This window comes from Furipterus horrens, unplaced genomic scaffold (assembly GCF_987537825.1).
Source record: "Furipterus horrens unplaced genomic scaffold, mFurHor1.1.pri manual_scaffold_2, whole genome shotgun sequence".
Lineage (NCBI taxonomy): Eukaryota > Metazoa > Chordata > Mammalia > Chiroptera > Furipteridae > Furipterus > Furipterus horrens.
In genome coordinates, this window is record NW_028327172.1 from 40,372,442 (window position 1) to 40,395,692 (window position 23,251).

Sequence of the window (23,251 nt, forward strand, 5' to 3'; positions counted from 1 at the left end):
ATCACATTTATATCTTCAAAGCAGTTTTATTACAGAATATAAGGTCTCACATCTGTGCTTAATGCTCACATCTTTAGATCATGTTTCATTGTTTTCTTCTGAGGCTCAGTCTCTATGAGGGGATATAGAATAATCCTCATGATGGCAGCAAAGGGTCTAGGGTTCACAGAGGACCACAAGCTAAGTGTAAGTCATAACTGTTATGACTACTAAGGTGGATATGACAGAGTTCGTTCAGAATTCTCTGTTGGGGTTTTATCCTAAGACTTACTAGAATGTAGTCTTAGGGAGAATTTAGATAAGAGTATCTGTCTTTCTGAAAACATTTTAGGCAGTTCACAGTGGTGCTAATGGGTAGTACAGGGTAGGCATTAACCCTTGCTGCTTCTGCTGCTGCTATGCTCGGCAGTGAAACCTACTGAGGCTTTATTTTCTTCTCCAGGCTGCAGATGAGCCCCCAGCATCTGAAGGCCCAAAGCCAGCTCTCTCTCTTGACAAGAATACTGCTGCTAACTTGCCCCAGGCATCTGGGGAAGAAACCCCTCACAGTGTCCCCTCCCTGGACAGCACCACCCAGCACTCCTCTACAAATGTGGTGAGAAAGGTACTAACGGAGCCTGCTTTTCCTAACCACATGGGACCCACTGCCGGCCAAGACCCCAGGGAGCTGGATGAGGAGGACTGGGCGGGGGGAGGGGTGTCGCTGTTGCATCCCTGGATGTTGCACAGCCCTGACTCATGCCTTCTGTCCTAATGAGTCAGCAACATGCGTCCTTCTCACCCCCATTTCCACGCCCACATATATACTTAAAATGAAATTGAGCTTCACTTAGAAAGGGAAAGGGCCAATATACTGAACACTTACTCTGTGCCTAGAACTATGCATGTGCTTCACAAGCATTATCTCAACCTTTCCTATAGTTCTGTGAGGTGGGCATCCCCATTTTATAGCTAAGGAAACTGAGGTCCAGGGCCCTATGGCTAGTGGGTGAAAGGGCGGCGGTTTATTGAAAAATGAGGTCTTTCAGAATCCAAAGCCTGAACTTTTTCCTCTCTGCAGTGAAAACGAGGGAAGTATTTCATGTGACTTCACAACCCAAATTGGCCTTAGAATTAGAATCAATGGAATTTGCTGGGTGAGTGGTCTGTAGGGATGTCCTGAGCAGCTAGGTGCAGTGAGATCTCTTGAAGATAGCTACTGGAGCCCTACCTGTCCACCCACCTCCCTGCTTGCTGGAAGTGTTCATTTATTCTGGTAATAACCCAGAACCCCACTACTCCTCAGCTGTCCCACTCTTACCCCTGCCTTTTACCCTCACCCCTCTCATCCTCCTAGCTGGGACCTCAGTACTGGGTCATGCCCTGCACTCAGCCCTCTCTGTGTACCTTGGCCCTGTGTCTTCTCTGGTCTGGTCCCCTCAGCCCTCCTGGTGCCTTGCACTCAAGCCTGTACCTGCATCTCTGTCAGCTTTTTCGTACCCTTCTGCCAGGCACCCCCAGCTCTGCAGCATTGCTCTGGACTACAGCCCCAGTTCACAAGCTACAAGTTGTCCTATGTACCTACCCCTCACCATGTTTCCTGAGCAGCACCAGTGCGTATGTCTTAGGTCAGTCTGGCTCAGTGATATTTAAGAAGAGAGTTTAGAAAAGTAAGGGAAAGCCAGAATAAAATGTTAACTTGGAAATCCCTGGTGACTCTTGAAGTCTAGGTAGGTCTCTGGTATTAGTGTCATTTTGTTTATGCCTATCCTGCTGAACCTGTCAAAATGCTTTGGCCTAGAGGCCATAGAAATGCTATAAATAAGCCCTTTGTGGCGCTTAGGGTAAAGGTTTAGCACTTGGGTTCTTAAATTCGTATGCTTAGGCCAACTGCCTATCCATCCAAACACTTATTCACTCAGTGTTCAAAAAATATATATTAATATCGTAGAATGTGCTAATATTTTTGCTAGGTGTCAGTGATATATTGGTGAATAGTCTCACGCTGAAGCTTAAGTCCAGAGGGAGAGGTATTTAAGCAACAACAATCAAGTGTAATAAAGTGCTGTGATAGTCATTGGGGTGCATAGAAAGAACACCTAACCCCAGGCGAAGATACTCTTTGGAGAAGATTCCTAGAGGACATGATTTTGAGATCAGATTTGAAAAAGTTAGGCTAGTGAAAGGGGTAGGAGTAGGGGCCTAGAATAAATAGTCAAAAAGAATGGTAAGTAGAAAGCTCCAGAAGTGAGAGAAAGCCTCAGGCATTTAGGGGGTTTCAGATCATTTGATGTGGTAGGAACATGAGGTGTACTGGGGAATGGGAGTGAACCCAGAGATGTTGGAAGGCCTGTGGCATCCTGTCTTGTGGGTTGTGAGGAGTGAATAAAGAATTTCTAGCAAGGAGGGACCTAGTTTGAATTAAATTTTAGAGAAGTCCCTTTAGCTGCATTAAGGGAGACCAAAATAGTACAGAGGAGAATAGGATAGATTGAATGAAATCAGTAATGATGGGACTAAAGAGGAAGCAAGGACTTTAAGAGATCAGATTATAGGAGCTTTTGGACTCAGTCTGATCAGCAATGGGAAGTGAGGGAAAGGAAGTCTTTTGGTCTGTTTTAGCCCCCTGGTTTGCCATTCACTGAGATGGGAGCATGGGAAGAAAGCATATTTGGGGGGAGAAACAAGTTGTGAATTGTTGATGTTCTTCTGTGGAAGCATTAGAAAGTGACCAGAGGCAGCCAGCTGTGGGTGTCAGAAGTTCAGAAGGAAGCACGGCAATTGCCAGTGTTCAGGTGGTAGTGGAAGCCATGCAGAAAGTGTCCCTGCTTGTTTAAGGAGTCTCAGTTCTGTACCTGAACACAGGACAGAGGAAGGTAAGGCACAAGCGTGGAGTCGTGCTGTCTGAGTGGAGGCGGCCCACAGGGCTGTCTGAGCAGCAAGGGGATGCTGCCCTCCTGTGTGGCTGCACGCTGGCGGTGGGGTTAGTGGAGGTCCTAGGAACTCTACTTCTCATTTTGAGCTGCCCTCACCCTCATTAACCTGGGTTCATGCAGAGGTTGGGAGGCCAGGGGACCTACGACTTTTCACATGTTTTATAGGCTTCTTCATGGCTTGGACTCCCAGAAAAAGAAATCTCAGGGTTGTCATCATGGCCTAGAGGACCCTCTGGGTTTACTTGACTGAGGGGAGCACTAATTATACACAAGGCTTCTTAAACAAGAAACAGGGCACTCTTTTGGAGCCCATTCATTGCTTTAAGCCTAGAATTGGACAGGGTGGAGGGTATGAAGCTTGCAGATACCAAACAACATTTTGAGCATCTTATCACTGAATGGTAATATTCTGTATAGCAGTTTCTACTTTTTCCGTAGATTTTTTTTACATAAATTATTTCATTTTATCTATTTGTGTATCCTAGAAATACTACAAGGAAGCCACTTTCTTGCTCCCCTTTGAGAAGTGTGGAAACTGAGACACAGAGAAGTTAAGTGACCATCTAAGAGTTATAGAGCTGATTATTGGCAACGTTGGGACCAGAGCACAGGTTCCTAACTCAACCCTGTATTCAGTGGCCAGGTTAAATTGCCCCTCTTTGTGCACTGCAGTGGGAGAGGTGGCACTACATTGGCCCCTCATGTGCTGGATTTTCCTGTCCTCGCAGTCTTTGGTCTTGGTTTTCTTTATCTGGTAAAGGTTTTGCTTAGCCTCCAGCCCCTCCTCAGTCTGTACTGGCCTGAGTGCCAGGGAAGTCGGAAGTCTACCTGACGGTCACAAACCAGAGCAACCTATGGCACCGGGCACCTCTCCGTGTGTTCCACAGGGACTCGTTCATGCTCTGAGCTGCTCGCTGACTTTATATCACCATAAGGACGATTTTTGTTATAGCAGAGCAGCTGTGCACAAGTACCTAAGACTTGGGACTAAATGAGCTGATGCAAAAGCAGATTACTGCTGAAAATAGGATGTGAAAGTTCTAAAAGGGATTTTCTAGTGGCTTGAGCTCTGCAATCTCGGGAGCATTTTATCCCACCATCTTCCCTGAAGCCACCAGAATGTTTTTGAATGAACTCTGACATTTGTCTGGCACTAGCTATTGCCGAAGCTTCCTGGTCTTGGTTTAGCCACTCTGAAGAAAGACCATGGTTGCAACTCTACAATAGAACCCTCTTACCTCTTAAGTGAAACTGGAAGACATTTGATGGCTTCATTTCATACTTCTGAACTAGTCAACTGCTGGAAAATACATACACCCCTTTACGCAAAGCTCTCATGGAGTCAAGGCTGAAGGCATCACAGAGAGCCCTATCTGAGCCCCAGTTCACCTGCAAGGGGATCTTTCTTCCATTCATAATATGGCCCCAGATCTTTAACAGTGGACTCTAAGACTTCCGGGATGCTATTCATGGCTTGAGAGGAGTCTGGGATGTATTTCCAGTAAATATTACTGAGGAAGTAGGCATTCCTGTGGTCCAGATTATTAAGAGTGATTCGTAAGAATAAAGGCGTATGGTTTGTACAAATAGCATTTATTACCATTATTAAAGCACTTTGGTGCCTGAGTTCTAAATTTGATTCTTACAACTCAGTGAGAGTCACATCAACCTATGGAAGAAGAAACTGAAGCCCGTAGATGGGAAATGATTTGCTTAAACTCATACTATGAACCCTGACATCAGTGAGGACATACTAGGCATCATGCCTTCATAGTTTCCAAATCCACTGCCATGGATCAGATCATAGGTTCTCAACCTCAGCGATGATCTAACCTCATAGCTTAGCCCTCAGAGCAGCTGTTGCTCAGAATGTTCCTGAACAAAGTGCCTGGTAAGGCTTTCTTCGGGCGCAGTCTGTGTTAGCACATGTAGAGCTATATTGAGATCCACTGTCCTACTCAGGACTCAAGTCAAACACTCCCCTGATCTGGTTCCCTGAATTTAGTTCTGTCTAGGACGCCTGTCTCTGTAGCTCTAGCCTGCTTTAATTCACAGGTCAAACTCAAGCTCTTTGGTTAGGTCTCCTGGTCCGTGAGAAAACAGGTCCTTGGGCGTAGGTCTTGTTTCCTTACCCTGGTCTGACCAAAGAAACTCTGGTCTCTTTCTCCGGAGTCACCAAGGCTTGAACCTCTCCAAGTGTTCTGAGGGTTCCACTCATTCTGGCTTTCACTTCAGACTTACTGGAATCCATTTATTCCTATCCTCTTCCTTCCATTTCAGACTTTGGGATCTTCTTTGTTTTTTCTGTCTTTCTGGGATCATTAGGGCACTGGACACTCTTTAGTTCTCTCATTTGACTCTGGTCAGTTAGCATAAATCAGCATAGTCACAGCCGCAGCAGTCCTCACTCTCAACAAGGGCAGTGGCTTCACTATTAAAAATCAGCTTGTGAAACCACTTGCTGAAAAGTTAGTTCCTTCTTCAGTTATCTGATTTAGCTGTATCAAGATATACTATACTATATTAAACCAGTCTACCTACTCTGAAGCTGTTGACGCACTAAAATATTCCAAGGATTTAATTCACAAATCTGCTTACCTCTATCCTTGTCTCCTTATCTGTTTCCTTCAGCCTGAGTGAAGGCCTTCAATGTGTTTCCAAGACATTACTGCCAAGTCCTTGGTTTCTTCTCCTCCTGCACATTTACACGGTGTGGTTAGCCTTTAACAATTTAACTACTGGAACAAAAAGCTGAAATCAGAAATGATCAGTCAAAGCTTCAGATCAGCAGCAAAAACAGATGTCACAGACCATGCATTGTATTCTGTATGAGATCATAAGCCCACACTCAGGTGTCTAGTCAGCATTCTTGATCTAGAAAGCTTAGCTGTATGGCTTTCTTTGGGAATTTTTGGTTTTCCTACATTATAGCAGTGAGCAGATTAGAAGCAGGGAGTCAGGACTTCTATAACAGCAGCTAACAACAAGGGAGAAGGCAAGAAACTTCACCTGGAAAGTGACATGGTTTGAGAACCGAAAGGAAAAGCTAAGCGCTACATTCTTAGAAGTTCCGTACACCACCACCAATCTACAGCCCACGCCAGTAATAGAAGTTCATCCAAGTTCCTTTTTGTCACTAAAGAAATGGTCTCATTAGGCTCCATGTACTACATTTAATAAGGCTGGGTAGTGTGTAAAGTGTTTCCAAAGCGCTCCCATTCAAAATAATATTTTTAAGGTATGTTTCAGAGATCTGAAAACTGAATTTCTATGGAACACCACCTTATCTGCATTACTTTATTCTCAGCACTATCATCCTGCTGTAAGAATCTGAAATCTATATTAAACTCAGGGCATGTGTGCACTAAGTGTCTGTTTATTGACTTCTCAACTCCCTCTGTCTGGGGCATGAGCTTTCTAGCTAATGGCGCACAATCAAGACCAGCCAGCATATTTTTAAGGCCACGCTCAGATTCCTAGTCTTGGGCCTATACAGGCTTGGGAAATCTGGGTAATCACTCTGTGTCTCAATTTCCCTTCTTGTTAAAATGAACAATGCTTTCTCTGATATTTGACATCACCCTGTGGCTATCATTACAATAATAATGTTAGCACATTGAGTTCCAGAAAAAGATCTGGGTGGTGAGGATGGGGAGAGGTAACTGAGCGCAGGTCAAGCAGCAGGCAGGTTAGGTCGGGGAAGGACTGCATAGCTGACTAGAGAAGAGGGTGAAAGGTAATTCAGGGAAGTAGCAGGCCAGGCAGGCTGCAGAGGCAGGTGCTTCAGACAGGTACATTAGATACATTCTGGATGAGGTGAGCTAGACAAGTCACAGGTCAAGCAGCTGCAAGCAGAGATGAAGAGACAGAGATAAAGAGACAAGAATAGGACAGGGACAGGGACATACAATTTAGGAGGACAGAAAATTAGGGGCAAGTGAGGATATGCTAGGTAAGAGAGGTAAAGTCTCCCTTCTCACCCCAAAGATAATGTGAGTGGATTATGAGAGTGAATATTTCTGGCATTTTGACTTCTTTTCCCTCCTGAACTAAAAAATGGTATTTTCACTTGAAAACCTCAAATACACATTTTTTCCCCAATGACATCTGAAAGTTTTGTATGTAAAGATGAGATCAGGGTATCAGTTATGTACCTGCCAGCTTGGAAGTGTCAGTGATTGCTCTATACTGACTTTACAGCGGGCCATAGACTTTTTTCTTATTTGACCTGTCAATGATCCTGGGTGCTAGAGAGGGCAGGCAGCATCATCTCCATTGACAGATGAGCTCCTCCTGTGCGTGAGGCACCAAATGTCAGGTGTGGCCATGTCCCCAAGCCCTTCTCCAACCCTAGCCTGCGCTTCAGAAGCCCTTTCCTTCCTTGCAGGTCCTAGAGACTCAGCCTGCGTTCCTGACCCTGAAAGTAAACCCTCCTCTTACCCCTGCTCACCCTGTGGCCCTGGCAGGAGAGTAGGATGGAGGACCTCAGTTCCCCTTTTTCTTCCTGTACATGACATGAGTACCTTTTGTTTGGTCTTTTATAGTCCTTCACTCCAGAGAGATAGATAAAGCATTCAGAAATAACTAATGCTCAGCACACATAGGCTCCAGAAATGCCATTGCATTCGTACAGCCTGTAGAAAGGGAGCCGGGGCGGGCTTCCTCATACCACTTACTCTGAGTCCCTTCTCGGAATCCCCTCATGGATGTTTCCTGGGTTCTCGTTACCACTGCCAGAGCTTCACCCTGAGAGCCTTGGCCTCCTTGAGATTGGCTATAGGCATGGAGACAAAAGAGAGCAGTCTAGTCTGCAATATCTTAGCACGTTACTGGTCTTGGACTATTATAATACTATCATGGGTATTTATGGGAGCAGGTCCATCAGGTCCAGGTTAAAATAAACTGTGAGTTTCCACAATCCTTCCATGACTCAGTCAGCATGCCCTCCTCCCCTCCAGTATTATATTAACTCACATTTCACGATAGCAATAAGTAATCAAGACAGGAGAGTTGATATCGTACAAGTGTAGTCTTTACCCCTAATCAGGAAAGTTTTGTCTTTGGGAATTTAATTTCATGCATATCTTGTGACATACAGTGCCTGACTGTTATTACTTGGGATGGGCCAGGGTGGATTTTGGTCCTCTTAATGCTTGGCGCTAAGGATCTCCCTGAGAGACCGAGAGCCATGTGTGTCATCGGTAGATGACATGAACAACAGAACTGCATTAAATATGCATGTCAAATAGGGAAAAGGTGGAAGAATCCAGCGCAGAGGATTAGCCTGTCCTGTATAACAAAAGGGAGTGCAGTCGTCATTGGATATTCTTGTCCACAGCTAAAGAAATATAGAGTATTAGAAAGCTAGGGTCGTGATAACCATTACAACGAGGTGATGCTACAGTACGTGGGCCAGGGCATGATTGTGATTGCCCTTGGTTTCTAACTGCAGGCCATTTTTTGCTGGGCCCCTTGCCTAGTCTGCCTAACTTGGCTTGAGCATTCCCCCATCCTTCCTTCTCCTCAACCTTTCTTGTCTTGGGACTTAGACCATAGAGCAAATTGAACCCATTTTATTAAAGGCTATTGAACTACCAGGGAAAAGGGTCAGGAAAGAAGAGAAAAAGATAAAAAGAAAAGAAAAACAGTGGAGAGGAAGAGAAGGTCAGGAGAGGGGAAGATTGGGTATAGGAAGGACAAAGAGAGGGAAGAACAGCGTATGGGAGAGAGAGGGGAAAGGAGTAAGCATAGAGAAAGACAGGCAGAGTGTGGCTTCAGTGCCAGAGATCTAGATTCCAAATCTACAGAAGTCCTACTTAGTAGTGAGATACTGAAAGGATTCCCCCAGAGATCAGGAATGAGACTGAGATGGCTACTGTAACTCCTTCTTCTTAACCTGGTACTAGAGGTCCGGGCTAGCAGAGTAAGACAAGAAAAACAAATGTAAGGAAAGGAAGAAATAAAACTTACTATTCAAGATGACAGGATTTGTATGTGTAGAAAAATCCCAAAGTGACTTTAACTAAGTCTCTGGGTAGAAGGTCAATATACAAAAATCAATTATATTTCTGTATGTGAGCACAAACAAAAAGAAATGGAAATTTACAAAATTAAGTTTCCAATAATATAAAAAAATAAAAACAAAAAAAACTTAAGATGCCTTTCTGGATGGAGGTTCTCAACTCCCTTTTTTCTTTCTGTACATGAAATGAGTAATTCTTGTCTTAATATTCTGTAGCTTTTTACTCCAGTGTAAAATTAGGGTCACAACAACAGTAAAAATAATGATAGCAACAGCTGGGGTTTATTGAGTACTGACAATATGCCAGACATTGTTCTAAATGTTTACATGGGTTTTTTTCTTCTAGCCTTCAGAATAAGCCTTTAATGTTTGTTGTGAGGATTAAATGAGGAAATGTACGTAAAACACTCAGCAGTTACCTTGCATATAATAAATTCTTAATACATTTTAACAATATAAAAACAATTATTATTTTAGAGAAGCTCATAGACTCAGTTGTTAGTAAAACTAAACTGCTGTTTATTTGGCTTAAGATTTGAAGAATAAACAGTCATGCAGTATTGTTGTTTAAAAAAATAATTAAATAGCTCATTAATTCATTTATTCAGCCAGGCACTGCTCATGGGTATAGGAATACAGAGGGTAAGCAAAATAGACAAAATCCATGTCCTAATTGAGTTTAGAATTTGTAGAGAAAGCAGATGTTAATCGAATGGTGTCACAGATTGTGCTATGAGAATAAAGCACAAGGATTTATTAAAGCATAAAAGAGGGGAGCTCTTACCGGCTGCATGTCCCCTTTCCTCCCACCATCCCCGGCTAACAGCCTGACGGCCCTGTCTTTGCTCCCGCAGCACTCCACCTCTGTGAGCATTATGGGCTTTTCCAACACTCTGGAGATGGAGCTGTCATCTACAAGGCTGGCGAGGGCCCTAGAGCCGCAGATCCAGAGCGTGAGCAGCCTGACAGCTGCCCCCTCCCAGGCAGTACCGAGCCTGCTGAGTGGCCCCCCACTGACTGTGTCCAGCCTGCTGAGCATTCAGAGCCAGCCTGTGTCCAGCCTGGCAGCCAGTCACCTGCAGGCGGTGCCCAGCCTTGTGCGTGGCACACCCCAGTCCATGCCCAGCCTGATGAGTGATTCCTCCCAGGCCATCACAAACCTAGCAAGTGATTACTCTCAGGCCAGGCCCAGCCTGATGTCTGGTCCCACCCAGGCGGTGCCAAGTCTAGCAACTTGTCCTCTGCAGAGTGTGCCTCCAGCTCCTGACGGACAGCCGGAGACTGGAGCCAGCTGCAGTCCTGGCTCTGGTCGAGCTGTTGCAGGGAGCCTGTGCCCTGGCGATGGGGCAGACCCCTCTGTGGGGAATGCCCTATGTAAGGTAAGTTGAATGCCATTCAACTTTTTCTGCTCATCATTGGGCAAAAGGGTAGCCCCTGAAGGCCTTTTCCTGGCTTGTGCCTAATAGCTCCATGACTGCTAATGGCAAACATGTCTGATTTCTTTGGTTTTTCTTGGCCTTCTACTTTTCAAAGATGGAAAGTGAGGATTCCACTCATTTCACTGACTCTTTGGGACAAGGCCCCACAGCCCCCGGTCTAGATGTTTGCAAGGACTTGGCTATCTCCTCAGAACTGGAGGAACCCATTAACCTCTCTGTGAAAAAACCACCTGTGGTCTCAGTGGTCAACACATCCACGGCTCTGCAGCAGTACCAGAACCCAAAAGGTGAGACTCAAGAAAGCAGCCTGCCTTTCCTCCTGGCCACAGACTTGAGCAGATGGGCTCAGCATTTCCAGGTGAGATAGAGGTGGCAGGCAGGCTCTCAGCCTGAGGGAGCAGTGCTTCTCGCTCAGGCTAGCTTCACCTCTCTCCTCCAGAACTGACTCACTGATTCCTGTTGTGTGTCCCTCACTGTGGCCAGGGCTGAGCCACGCATGGCCCAGGACTCAGCCTCCTAGTAACATCCCTCATGCAGGGTGTTCTGGGGAGTCTGGGTTATAGGGCGAGGGTGACAGGAAGAACTCACCCTAGAGGGCCTAGCCTTGGCAACCTGTAGGGAAAAGTGCATGTCTGACTTTGGAGTTAGATAGATGGAAGGTAGAAAACCAGTACTGTCTCTTTATGTTTGGTCCTGGGCAAGATACTGAACCTTTCTGAATTGGTTTCTTTTTCTATAAATGGGGCTAAGCTTAGCTGCCTCCCTGGCTGCTGGGACAATTCCAGGGCAATCTCTTGGGGACTTACTCTGTGGTAACAAGAAGTTGCCTTGCACCCAGAAATAATAGGGATTTGTGTTGTGCCTCATAGGAAAGGGAATTAAGACCAGTGCAGATGGTCTCTAATCCAGTTCTCACTTGCCACACCCCTTCTCAGTGGGGATAAGCTGAAGTTCCTTTCTTCTGTGGAAGGTGAGGGCTAGCTGGGAAATTAGGAAGCAGCTGCCCAGATCCTGTGGGACTTTTGCAGTTCAGTGTGCGATGTGTGTTTAGTTTGTAATGATCAGTCTATTTCCTAGATATTTAATAAATGAAAATGAAACAATGCTGTTTTTCCTCACACTGAATGACCAACTGAAAAATTATTGGTTCTTAACTGCACAGTAACGTAACCCTGCATTTTAAGCAGTTAACGTTTTTTAGATCCTGCTTGACTGTGGAGAGTGCCCAGGATGGTGCCTGGTGCTGAGTTGGGAGCTCAGTAAATGCCTGTTTTCTCTTCTCCCCACACACTGCTGCCTGCCCACCTGCACAGAGCGCACTGCTCAGGGCAGGGCTCCCAGGGGCCTCTTGCCACAGAGCAGGAGCTGGACTCTCAGGCAGTGCTGGAATCGCAGCACGTGGCTGAACAGGCAGAAGCTGGGCAGAATGACTCCTGAGAGCAGGTAACACTAGTGTGTGGAGAACAGTGATTTCTGAGCTCACTTTGAAGGTGAAAAGAGGGCCTCTTAGCGCTTGACCCAACGCTAACCCCTAGGCAGCCTCTGAGTGTTTATCTTTTTAAAAGAAGGCGGCCTTCTTCTTCTCTCAGGAAGGAGAGCCATGGGAGGATTTTCACCACTGTGAATGATCACAGTGTATTTAACAACTGTGTGTCAGGTGGGTGGCCAAAGGTATGAGTGTGGGTCACAGGGTATGTTGTCATAAATACATGTGACAGATTTTGTCTTTTGCCTTAGAGTATGAGAATTTTGAGCAAAGAGCCCTGGAGCTGGAGACAAAGGAGGACCAGATTATCAGGTAACAGATTCTTGGCCCAGCCTTTTTCTCCCACCCCCTCAAATTCATGTCCTGGGAGGCTGGCAGAGGAAGTAAGCATCCTTGAAGACTTAATGAGAAGGAGAAGTTTGCCTGCAACTGTCTTCGGCAACCCCTAGACCCTCAGGTGGGGTCTGGGTGTTGGGTGTCTGGGAAGGTGGTGGGGGGTGGGGGAGTGTCATGCTCCTGCACCACAAGGCACACACTCTGGGCAGTCCTCCCCCTTCATGGAGCCTCTTCTTTGGCCAAAGGGCTTCCCAGAGGCTGACAGGGCCTGGCCAGCAGGGCTGAGCGGGAAGACAGAATATGGGCCTGTTGAGGGTTGGACTGAGGAGATCTTGAGCAGCAATTCCGTTGTGGGATCCTGGATGAGCCCTACGTTGGGGCCAGAGGAGGCTCCCACAGAGATCCAAGGGTGTCTGTCTCTCTTGTCACAGACCCTATAATAGCAAGCCCAAGATTCCCTATGTGCGGCTGGAGCGACTCAAGATCTGTGCTACCTCCTCAGGAGAGATGCCTGTGTTCAAGTTGAAGCCACAAAATAATGATGAGGATGGAAGCTTCCTGTTGATCGTCGAGTGTGGCACTGAGTCCTCCAGCATGTCCATTAAGGTACCACTTTGCTCTGCCTTGGCCTTGAACCTTGGAGTCTCTCTTCTCCCTTTGCTACTGACAGAATTCTGTCTCTGGCTCTGTCCTGAGTCTCTCAGTGGGGCTGCGGCTTGGCCAGACTTGGTCCCTTGTCATCATGGGCCTATGAGATGCACTTTAGGAGTGAGCTGCCAGCACTCATGGGGCTTGGCTGGCTTGTGGTCCTGAGATAAGTTGGTTTCAGGGCTTGTCAGTCCCTCCCCTCCCCTCTCCCTCAACAGCCTCCTGGTGCTATACTCTCGCTGCTTAGACTCCCTTCTTCTCCAAGGTCAGTCAGAACAAGCTGCCTGATACCATCCAGGCCCCAAGTCTGGGAGGAAGAAAGGTCACTGTCACATCTCTGGCTGGGCAGCAGTCACCAGAGGTGGAGGGGGCATCCCCTGAGGAGCACAGACTCATTGCTCGAGCTCCTGGAGCCAAGAAGGGGCCTCCAGCACCCATAGAGAACGAGGACTTCTGTGCTGTGTGCCTCAATGGGGGAGAGTTGCTGTGCTGTGACCGCTGCCCCAAAGTGTACCACCTCTCCTGCCACTTGCCAGCCTTGCTCAGCTTCCCAGGGTGAGTCGTGGCAACCCTGGGTCCTCAGCTGTCTAGTGGGGGATTGTCCAAGGATGATTATTTCCGGCCAGGCCCTCAGAGCTCCCTCTGGTCGGCTTCCTCCCCTTCCTGGGCCTGCATGGATTGCAGGTCTGTGAGTAGTGGTCCTACAGCTGTGCTCCTTCTGCACACAGAAAGGTGGATGTTTAACATTCGGTTGGCTTCCTTGCCTTGCCTGCTCCCAGCTTCCTCCTGCATGCAAATTGTCCCTGTAGTCCTGTCTCAGCCCCTTTGTAACTTCCCTTTTCCTGCATTCTCTAAATCCTGAGTTACTGAATTTCTCTCAAGCTTGTGGCTAGGAAGCCATTCCCTACAGGGGACTCAGTTTCCCATGTCACTTCCCCCTCCTCTCCAGCGCCTGTCTTGGGGCATAGGGACAAGGGAGAGAGTTCTGGGCAATGAGCTGAGGCCTCACTTGGTCTCACCCGCCTCTGTAGGGGAGACTGGGCGTGTACCTTGTGCCGCAGCCTGACGCAGCCCGAGATGGAGTACGACTGTGAGAATGCCCGCTATACCCAGCCTGGAGTGCGGGCCCCTCCTGGACTGAGCATATCTGACCAGAAGGTAGGGAGGGGGTTTGGGGAGCAAGGTTCCATCCTGTGGGTAGCCTCCCTGTGCCAAGTGGGGCTGAGGCCTTTCTGAGGGGCTGAGCGGCTTCTCTGGGTGCCTCTCTTTGGGGCTGTGCCTGGCAGTTTGGCCCATTGGGAGTCTGCTATGATTTTTCCATCTGCCAGCTGTTTTTCCTGGTCTGGGAGGCTGAGCTGTGCCTTAGTATGATGGCTCATACCACATGGAACAGAACCAACCCCTTCAGCGTTATCAGGGTCACTGTCTTTAGTTCTTCAGAGGTGGGGCCAGAACGGAGTAACGCTGCCAATTCTGATTTCTGCAGAAGTGTGAGAAGCTGGTACTGTCCTTGTGCTGCAATAGCCTCAGCCTGCCTTTCCATGAGCCTGTCAGCCCGCTGGTAAGGAAGGCCTCGCTCTTTCTGCCTGCTCCCGTGCTTTCTGCTTAGAGGGCCCGAGGCCTGGGGGCCCATCACAGTGGTACCCAGGTGGGCTCTGAGCAGAGCCACTGCAAGTATATTAATTCATGGATGGTCCAGGAGACCAGGGGCCATGGCCACCACAGCCTGTCCCCAACTGCTGCTGAATCCGACCTGACTGGACAAGTAAAACATTCCTCCTTTTCCCTTTCTCTTTGTCTTCTTTCTCCACACTTTTTTTTTTTTTTGCTGCCTTTCTCTTTCTTATGTTCTTTCACTTTTATTCCAACTCATTCTTCATCTCTTCTTTTCTCTTACCTTCACTTTTCCCTTCCTGCCTTGCTTCCTTCTCCCTCAGGCTCGGCATTACTACCAGATTATCAAGAGGCCCATGGACCTGTCAATCATCCGGAGGAAGCTGCAAAAGAAGGATCCAGCTCACTACACCACCCCAGAGGAGGTGGTATCAGACGTGCGCCTCATGTTCTGGAACTGTGCTAAGTTCAATTATGTATGTCGATGAGTGTCTTACTTGTTTTACCTCTCCCCTATTTCCAGTGGCCCCAAGATTGTCATGTGGGTAGGATATCAGGTGTGGCCCTGGGCTGCTCTGAGAGCTTGGGAGGTATTCTGTGCCTACTGTAGTCATGATTGAGAGCTCTCTTCCACACTTGGGCCTCAGCACAGACTCAGGAGGAACACCGGGGTGTAGTGACTGACCATCTGTAGGTAACTGTCAGGGTCATTTCTGTTTTAAGGATGGATACCAAACTGATTATTATTAGTCTTGAGGAGAAAAACATAAATTTCCAAACATCCAAGAGATCCAACTAGGCTTTGTGGTCTCTGTATAGCTCTTGAGATGCCTGGAAGAGAGGGGCTGGTGGAAACATGCCAGACTATTCCTGCTGTCCTTCCCCTTCAGCCTGACTCCGAGGTTGCAGAGGCTGGCCGCTGCCTGGAGGTATTCTTTGAGGGCTGGTTGAAGGAGATCTACCCAGAGAAGCAGTTCGCCCAGCCGAGGCAGGAGGACTCAGACTCCGAGGAGGTTTCTAGCGAGAGTGGGTGTTCCACTCCCCAGGGCTTCCCGTGGCCCCCCTACATGCAGGAGGGCATCCAGCCCAAGAGGCGGCGGCGACACATGGTAAGGGGTTGCTGCCAGCTGGCAGGCAGCTAGGTGGGTGATTGGGCAGGCAGGGGGTGCCTGAGCAACATGTACAAGAGCAACCTAAAGTGAAGCTGCTCAGGTGGCACAATAGAGTGGTGACAAGGAACCCTCATTTTTACTCCCTTAGCTGAAGAGGAAAGCAGGGCAGTGCAGGGCTCATCAACTCTGATTACCCCTGAGGTTCAAAATCAGAGAGGTCAATGTACTTCCTCGGGGTCACTCAGTAAATTAACGGCAGAACCAGGGTAAGTAATGAGCTGTCCTGACTCCCTGCTCAGTGCTGGTTATTCTGACCTGTGATGCCCATAAGAGAAGTGCCTGGTCTCAGAGCCCGGATACGACTTGGGTTTGGAATAAAGGAAGGGATCTTTTCAGACCCTTGCTGCAGAGAAGGAAGGACAGGTGCTGCTTGCAGCAAGAGACCTCCTCTGACCTTTTGGCCGCAGACCTGAAATATCAATTCAATACTATTCAATTCCATCAAAATGTGTTGCCTGCCTACTGTGTGCCAGGGTCTGACCAGCCTTCTGCAGCTGTTGACAAGACTTCGCACACCATGTTTAGTGGCTTCAGTGAGTTTTGCTGTTGCATTCTTAGGATAGGGAAAAACACTTTGGCTCTGGGGAAATCCCAATCTGGACACTTAGAGCCTTTTCATGTTAATCAATCCTACATTTGGCCATTGTCATTCCAAATATTTTTTTCTTTCAGGAGAATGAAAGAGCAAAAAGAATGTCCTTCCGCCTGGCCAACAGCATCTCGCAGGTGTAGCGCTGGAAGGAGACTGAGCCTCTGGCAGGTGGTGCCGCCGCATCCTGTTGGCCTCTCCTCCCCACCTTTCCGCTCATTCTCTTCAGATTGTGGATGTGAGACGAGTCTTGTCGAGCTGGTGTAATGCCCTTCTTTGCCATTTGCATCTTACAGCATTTATTTGGGAGCCATAGTGCCTCCATTACAGAGAACATTTTAGTAATAAACAGCAAAGAGGGAGGTGTTCCCTATTTCCAGAATAATCACATGTATAAGGTAACTTGACAAGACCAAGGCTGGTCAGGCTTGGGAGGACCCAGCTTCCTTGGTGAATTCTTCCTGCTGAGGAAAGCAGACTTTTTCTCACCTTTCAGAGTGTGGGGCTCAGGAGCAATGTATATATCTGAGCTCCTCCTGGGCTCAGAAGAGGGTAAAAGAAGGGAGAGAGGTTCTGACATGTGGCAGGCCTGTGATCCCTGGTCCAGCACAGCCAAAGACTGTCACTGTTTGCCTTTGCTTGGCCTGCCGGGACAGAGGCACCAGCCCCGGGCAGGGTAATGCAGGCTTCTGGAGGTCAGAGGTCTCAATTGGTGCCTATTCGGGTTCTAACGGTTTTCAGGGTATTGTTTTCCATGCCCCCTTTCCTGATGTGGACTTTGCTGGCTGCTGTGGGTGTGCTCTGGCTGGTGTGGCACTCCCGATGGCGCTGGCTGGCTGTGCAGAGACCACTTACACCTTTGGGCTCAGATTCCACTGAGCGTAACAAGATGCCAACCTCAGAGCCCGCCCTTTATGCCACTCACTTTGGGCTAATAGCTCTTGTTTGGTGTCAGAACCTGCCTTCCTAGAAGTGATTGCTGGTGGCCCCCCCTTAATTCTCTCCATTTTGGATCCCGAGTTCTGCTTGGGAAACTGTGAGGCAGCTGCTTTAGATACAGAGTTTCTTGGGCGAGGGGAGTGACTACAACCGGCTCACTCTGCTGGCCTCTCCTCCTGCTCAGAGATTCTAGTCCTCAGCCTGTCCCTGTTCACTGAGCCAAAGATCAGAAGGGAGTCCTCTGACTTGCCTGCCCTCGGGCCACCCACAGCCCAGAAAAAGCGAGTCCCTTTTGGTAGCTCTTTTTGTTGTTGCTGTTGTTGGAGGATGAAGAAAGCCAGGGTGACCAGCAGGAGCCAGACCTCAGCATTCACAGGGAAGTTCTGTCCAGGACGGAGAAGGGGAAACCTGAGAGGCGAAAAGCCAGCGCCCTTCAGTGACCCTGAAGCCACTTCAGGATTTTCCTTTTCCTTGAAAGCAGAGAGAAGTGTTTGAGATGCCATGGCAACAGGAGCAGAGCTTGAGGCTGCATCTCAGGTGGATCTCCACAGTCCATTTAGGGTGTTAGGGAGGAAGAGGCACAGGCAGATGCTGGGGGTAAGGCCACCTCGCCAGCAAAGTTTTGCTTGAGGAAGAACCTATTGCTGACGCTGTGAGGGGGCAGTGGACCTGGCACTTCAGTTGCCTGGAGACATAGCTTTCCCTGTCCTGTCATAGTTTGGTTACTTTCAAAGGCGTCTTAGACTATGGTTTTATTTTTGCTAAGAGATGCAATTTAAGGAAGTTCTTATTTGTAGGGTCTTTGTTGATGGAAATGTTTGATCAGAGAAAACACTTCTCTCCTTGTGAGTTGATGGTACTGCTCATTTCCTTCTCCACCCAGGCTGGCAGATCATCTTCACGTCAAAGGAAATCGTGCCCATTGACTTGCCATTCTCTCACCAGCACTTCCAAGCTCTCCTAAGTGGGTGGGCTTCCATATCCTGTTTTCTAGGTTGGGGCAACTAAGTCTTTAATACTCCAGTAGCCAGGCATTCTTTGGGGCTCACATGACTTTCTGGTTTAGGTTTTGGCCTCTTCCCTTTCAGTTTTTGAATGTTTTTCTCTGGTTGGCTTGGCAAGGTTCCCTCTGTAATTACCTCACTGATTCCTGCTCTTGGTAATCTTTCCTTTGTGTGGCCTCCGTGCCCACCTCCCCTGAGAGAGCTTCATGGTGCTTTGTGTTGCGCATCCAGGTGAAGGCTGTGACCAGCTCATATTTGATTAAGATCCTTCCCCAGGACCAGCTGGAGATCACAAATATAAAGCAGAAATGCCTGGTTAGATGCTTGGTTTTCCTTCTGTCAATGAAGCTTCCGGCTTGGGGATAGCATGATGGGCCCACAAGTCAGCCTGCTGGGCCAGAGGACCTCAGCGCTGTAGTAGAGAGTCCCATATTCCCTTCTGATTACAGAGCTCCTGCACGCCGACAGGCTTACTTTAGGCACCCAAGCTGCAAGGGGCAGGAGGCAGGGTGTCCTTTCCTCCAAGGGTTCGAGGCCCTGGCCCACTATACCATCCCTATACTCGTTACCTGAAAGTACTACCCTCTCTGTGGCTTTTCCTGTGTGTTTAGCACCAATGTTGTGAGTCATGTGTATGTTTCGTTGTTTTTGCATGCAGAAAACAGATCATGACTTTTTAGAAAAAAATTTTTTTTAAAGCTAATAGCTGATTGATTTCAGTCGCTCTTTGCAAACATTTGAGTGATCCTACTTTTGGCTTAGTTCTGTAATGGCCCCATTTTGAAGTCAGCCAAGTCCTTTGGCCCATCGCAAAGCCAGGAAATGGAGATGCAATGACTTCTAGATTCTAATGGTACAAAATGCCATCCTAGAGAAGAAATTTGGCTTCTTGGGTATGCTGAGAAATAGGAGAATGAAGTGGTTTCAGCTGATGCAAAGGGAATTTTGGTGCAAACATTGATGTACTTGCAGAGCACGCTTCCAGAACACGGGTAGGCTGGTCCTGCCTGACTTCTAGCAGTTGCCAACTATGCATGCTCTGCAAGTACCACCAAGTGGCAGCCACCAGACCCTCTGTAGCTTTTGCCGTACGCAGGCCCTGCCATCAACCCCGGCACACTGTGGCTCCCTGTACCCATTTCTGGCAACAGGTGTTTGCCTTGCTCCTAAGACCAAGCCCCTTCTTGTTTGTTCTGAGCTCTGCTCTGTTTCCTCCCTCAGGCCATGGTATCACCCATAATCTTCTTTTCTGAACTTCGGAACTGAGACGTTGCTCCTTTTGGGTCACCACAGTGGTGCTTCCTCTCTTCCACTCCCTTGTTGCTATCTACTGAAATTGCCTGTTCCTTTAGCCCATTTCCATGACCTCAGCTGTTCTTCCAGTCTTTCCACCTTCTCCTGGACTTCGGCCTCTCCCCAGCCTGAACCTCCTCGACATTTTTATCAGCATCCTGAAACTTCTCCTTCCCTCCAACTTTTGCTGAAAATATTAACCGTTCTCCATTTTCTGCACCAGCCTGTATTTTGCTCCCTCTTCCTGGGCTGCTAAGCGTGGCAGACCATGGTTGGCAGCCTGAGTTGGGCTCTCAGCATTGATGGTATGTCTTCGACTTCTTATTATTCTGCTTTCAGTCCATGCCATTCATCTCTGCGCTCAGCAGACAGCTGACCTCACTGCGCAGTGCACAGAAGGGCGGCGCTGACCTGAGAACTTCCTTGCCCACTTGTTTCTCTCCTCGCCCCCTCTCTCTGCCTCTATCCCTCCTCTTGCTTCTGTTTGGTGCTCTATTTCTTGAATCCTGCTACATATCCTCCAAGACTTTGCTCTGTCACTTGTCCCACTGCTCCTCCTTTCCAGTGTCTTCAGTCTCCCCCTCCGCTGATTACCTCCACGTAGCCTGCAAACAAGCACTGGCCTCCCAGGATTTAAAAAAAATCACACAACTATTAGAGGCTGTTGCCCTTACACTTTTTCCTTGTCAGCTTCATTCTTTTAAAAAAGAATCTTTCACTGATTCTTCTCATGTCACTCTTCACCCTGTATAGTTTTTCATAAAAGTCACCAGTGACCATCCAATTGCCAAATTAAACAAATACCTTCAGTCCTCAACTGTCTTGAACGCTCTACATATTGCACACCTGGTACCACTTCCTCATTGAAACACCCTCTTCACGTGGCTTTTGTGATGCCACAAGTCTCTGGATTATCCTCTTACCTCTCAGCCACATAGGCTGAGCCTCCATTGAGACCTTGACATGGGGACACATTGCAGCTTTCTTTGGTCTCTCCTCTTGAGGAATTGGGTAGGCAGGAGGGAGCACCGCTGCTCGTGCTCTGCCCCATACCCCCCGTGTTGGCCTCTTTTCTTCTGCCTGTTTCTCTTCCTGGACTCAGTTCTCCTTGTGCCAGACATGTCTGTGGGCTCTGCTAGGAGGATAGCATCTGCCAGTCCTTCCTTCTGTCTCTTTCACCGCAGCACAGAGACAGATTTTAGCCATGTTTGCTGAGAGGCCCCGTCTAAATCAGCCCAAGAATGTGGATTAGGTCTTACCAAGAAGCAATTTGGTAAATGGGATTATTTGGCTAGTGGGCAGCTCATCACCATGATCCCCGTACCAGTTAGAGCTGCCGCAGTTGGTTAGGAGCTTGGCATCACGGTAAAACATATTTCCGTGCACGGCTCAGTGCTGCTAGCCAAGAGGAGGATCCCAGCCTGGTGGGTGCCTGCCACTGATAACACTCTGACAGAGGTAAAACTAAGAAGTGCTGTGATTATCACCTACTTGGGGCTCAGTTGGGGTCAGCCTGGCCTCCTTCAGCCAGGTCTTTCCCATCGGTATTGGTTATAACCACCTACTTGCTACAGTTCCGAGAGCCAGAGGCATATGTATGTTGTTTTCTTGGAAGTAGGGAGGTATAGTAAAGAGATATCTGATTTGAGATGCTGAACGCCTAGACTTTGTCTCTGGCAGTTATGAGCTGTGTAACATTGGGTACAGTTTTCCCATCTATGAAGTTGGGCCAGGGTAGGGGCGGGTATTGAAAACAGTGATTTCTCAGAGGTTCTCCAGCTCTAAAGGTGGTTGCGGTGATTCTAACTCTCAAGTTCAGTCCATACAGGGAACAAGAGAACTCTGGGAGTAGGACACAGCTGGGAAGTCTTGGCCAAGGCAGGGTAAAGGGACTCACAGGCCAAAATGAGCTGCTCTGAGGACAGTCTTCAGTAGCTGGTGCTGCTTCTTGAGCTATATGCCCGTTCCTCAAGCTGCACCCCTTCCTTGGGTGTCCAGGGTGAGTTCCTCCCAGGCCTTTTCCTGGAAGTGGCCATTGGAATCCAAAGTTTTGGTTGGGGGAATAAGGGAGGAATATTGTAAGGGGAAGTGTCACTGACTTTAAAAGGCCCACACATTCAAGAACAAATTAAAAAATAGCACTTTTCTTTAACAATAACTGTGTCCTGGAGTGTTTTTTCAGTGAAGGTAGTTGAACATACTTCATGGTCTTCTTGCCCCTGGACTCCAGCATCATTAAGAACACAACGTAGGGAAGAATAGACTGGGAAGCCTTCTTTCTAGGGAAGAACTCAGCTCTCTGCTTCTTATTGCACAAACACAGCCTGTTCTTCAAAATACAGGCAGCAAGTCTGAGGCGGGATTAGGGAAAACTATCTTATGAATGCCCACCACTTGGACACTAAACATTTTAAGAATGTGCTCTCTATAGTGATATTTCCCTGTCGCCTAACCTCAGCTCTCCTCTGCCCTCTTTACACCAGCGGTTTCTAGGCAGTTAAGGTAAGGACATTGTAATGAATAATTTTCATTCATTTTGACTACATAGAATCTGAACCCCTTTTCTATTTGCAGGAAATTGCCCACCTCAGGAGTCTTGAGAGGCAGAGCTCACGTCTCACTCTAGAACCTAGATATATTAGAATCTTGATTTTCTAGCATCCCTTGCAGCCAGGATACAGGTCTAGTGGTAGTAATTAAACAGAAAAAAAAAAGCAGGGACCACAGAGACTTTTCTGGTGGCAGTGTTGGTGGCATCTACGTGGGGTTTCCATGGCAGCAGTAGCAGCAAAACAAGTTGAAGCGCCTGGTACTGGACGTCAGTGACAGTTTCTTCAGCAGACCAATTAGCTCTTAATTTTCTGTCATTCCCAACAATTCTGTGAACTACCTAAAAAATATTTTCATAAACTCATTTTCTGTTTAAATTATCCAGGACTGAGATCTTTTACTTGCAACCAAGCACCCTAATTGTGCAGAAATCTCAGAGAATCTGATAGAAGTCATGGACCCATCCTTTGAGTTCCAGACCTGCCTGTCCTGTGGTCTATTGGACACCTTCATTTGGGTGTCTCAGTGTCACCCGAGACACTAGCCATCCTCCAATGCCTTTAACGTAGTCTTCCTAGCATATTTCTTATCTCAGAAACCAGGGATGTGGGAAGGAAATAAGGCAGATGTGGTGTCAGAGAAGTTTCTGTTTCAAGGAGAAATGATCATTACTTTTAATGCTTAAGATGAGACCTGGAAATAATTTCTGACCCCCAACCCTTTCCCAGACTGGCCCAAGTACCCAAAACTTTCCCCATACCTGCTCTGAGCTCTCTGCTGTTTTCTCCTTACTAATTATATTATAGTACTCTCCTCTAGGTCCCAGGGACATACAGCTCTCTACTCCCCACTCCTCACATTCCATGGCAAGCTGCTAGAGCAGGCCCTGCCCTGGCAGGTAGGTCTGATGCAGACCTCCTCTTCCTGTATATGTGACCTCTGGACTGTTCTAGCTGCGCGGCAGTATAGGCAGAGTGTCCCAGGGCCTGATAAAAATGAGTTATAAACAAATTTTTAATGGCAAAACCTAAATAAATATGTAATTAAATGTCTACAAATTATAACATATGTTAAATCCATTGTTAATTTTATGACAATTTTCATAAAAATTTTATTACCCTTGAAAATAGTAGGTTAGAATTTTTCAGGGGCCTATAAAAATAAGCCCTAAAAAATTAAAAATGGTAAAACCTAAATAAATGAATATCTAGTTGAATGTCTATAAACTTATTATTATGTTAAAC

General features: G+C 47.5%; 1 protein-coding gene across 1 annotated transcript in view; it reads left to right on the forward strand.

Moving 5' to 3' along the window:
- The window catches only part of TRIM66 (tripartite motif containing 66), a 30,270-nt gene extending 13,664 nt beyond the window's left edge, over nt 1-16,606 (forward strand). Inside the window, exons 9-19 of the mRNA XM_090264255.1 lie at nt 443-604; nt 9,792-10,316; nt 10,471-10,663; nt 12,114-12,174; nt 12,630-12,804; nt 13,112-13,401; nt 13,878-14,004; nt 14,333-14,407; nt 14,784-14,936; nt 15,351-15,569; nt 16,305-16,606. Coding sequence (XP_090120381.1) covers nt 443-604; nt 9,792-10,316; nt 10,471-10,663; nt 12,114-12,174; nt 12,630-12,804; nt 13,112-13,401; nt 13,878-14,004; nt 14,333-14,407; nt 14,784-14,936; nt 15,351-15,569; nt 16,305-16,364 — 2,040 coding nt within the window. The 3' untranslated portion in view covers nt 16,365-16,606. The remainder of the gene's footprint in view (nt 1-442; nt 605-9,791; nt 10,317-10,470; nt 10,664-12,113; nt 12,175-12,629; nt 12,805-13,111; nt 13,402-13,877; nt 14,005-14,332; nt 14,408-14,783; nt 14,937-15,350; nt 15,570-16,304) is intronic.
- The last annotated feature ends 6,645 nt before the right edge of the window (nt 16,607-23,251 follow it).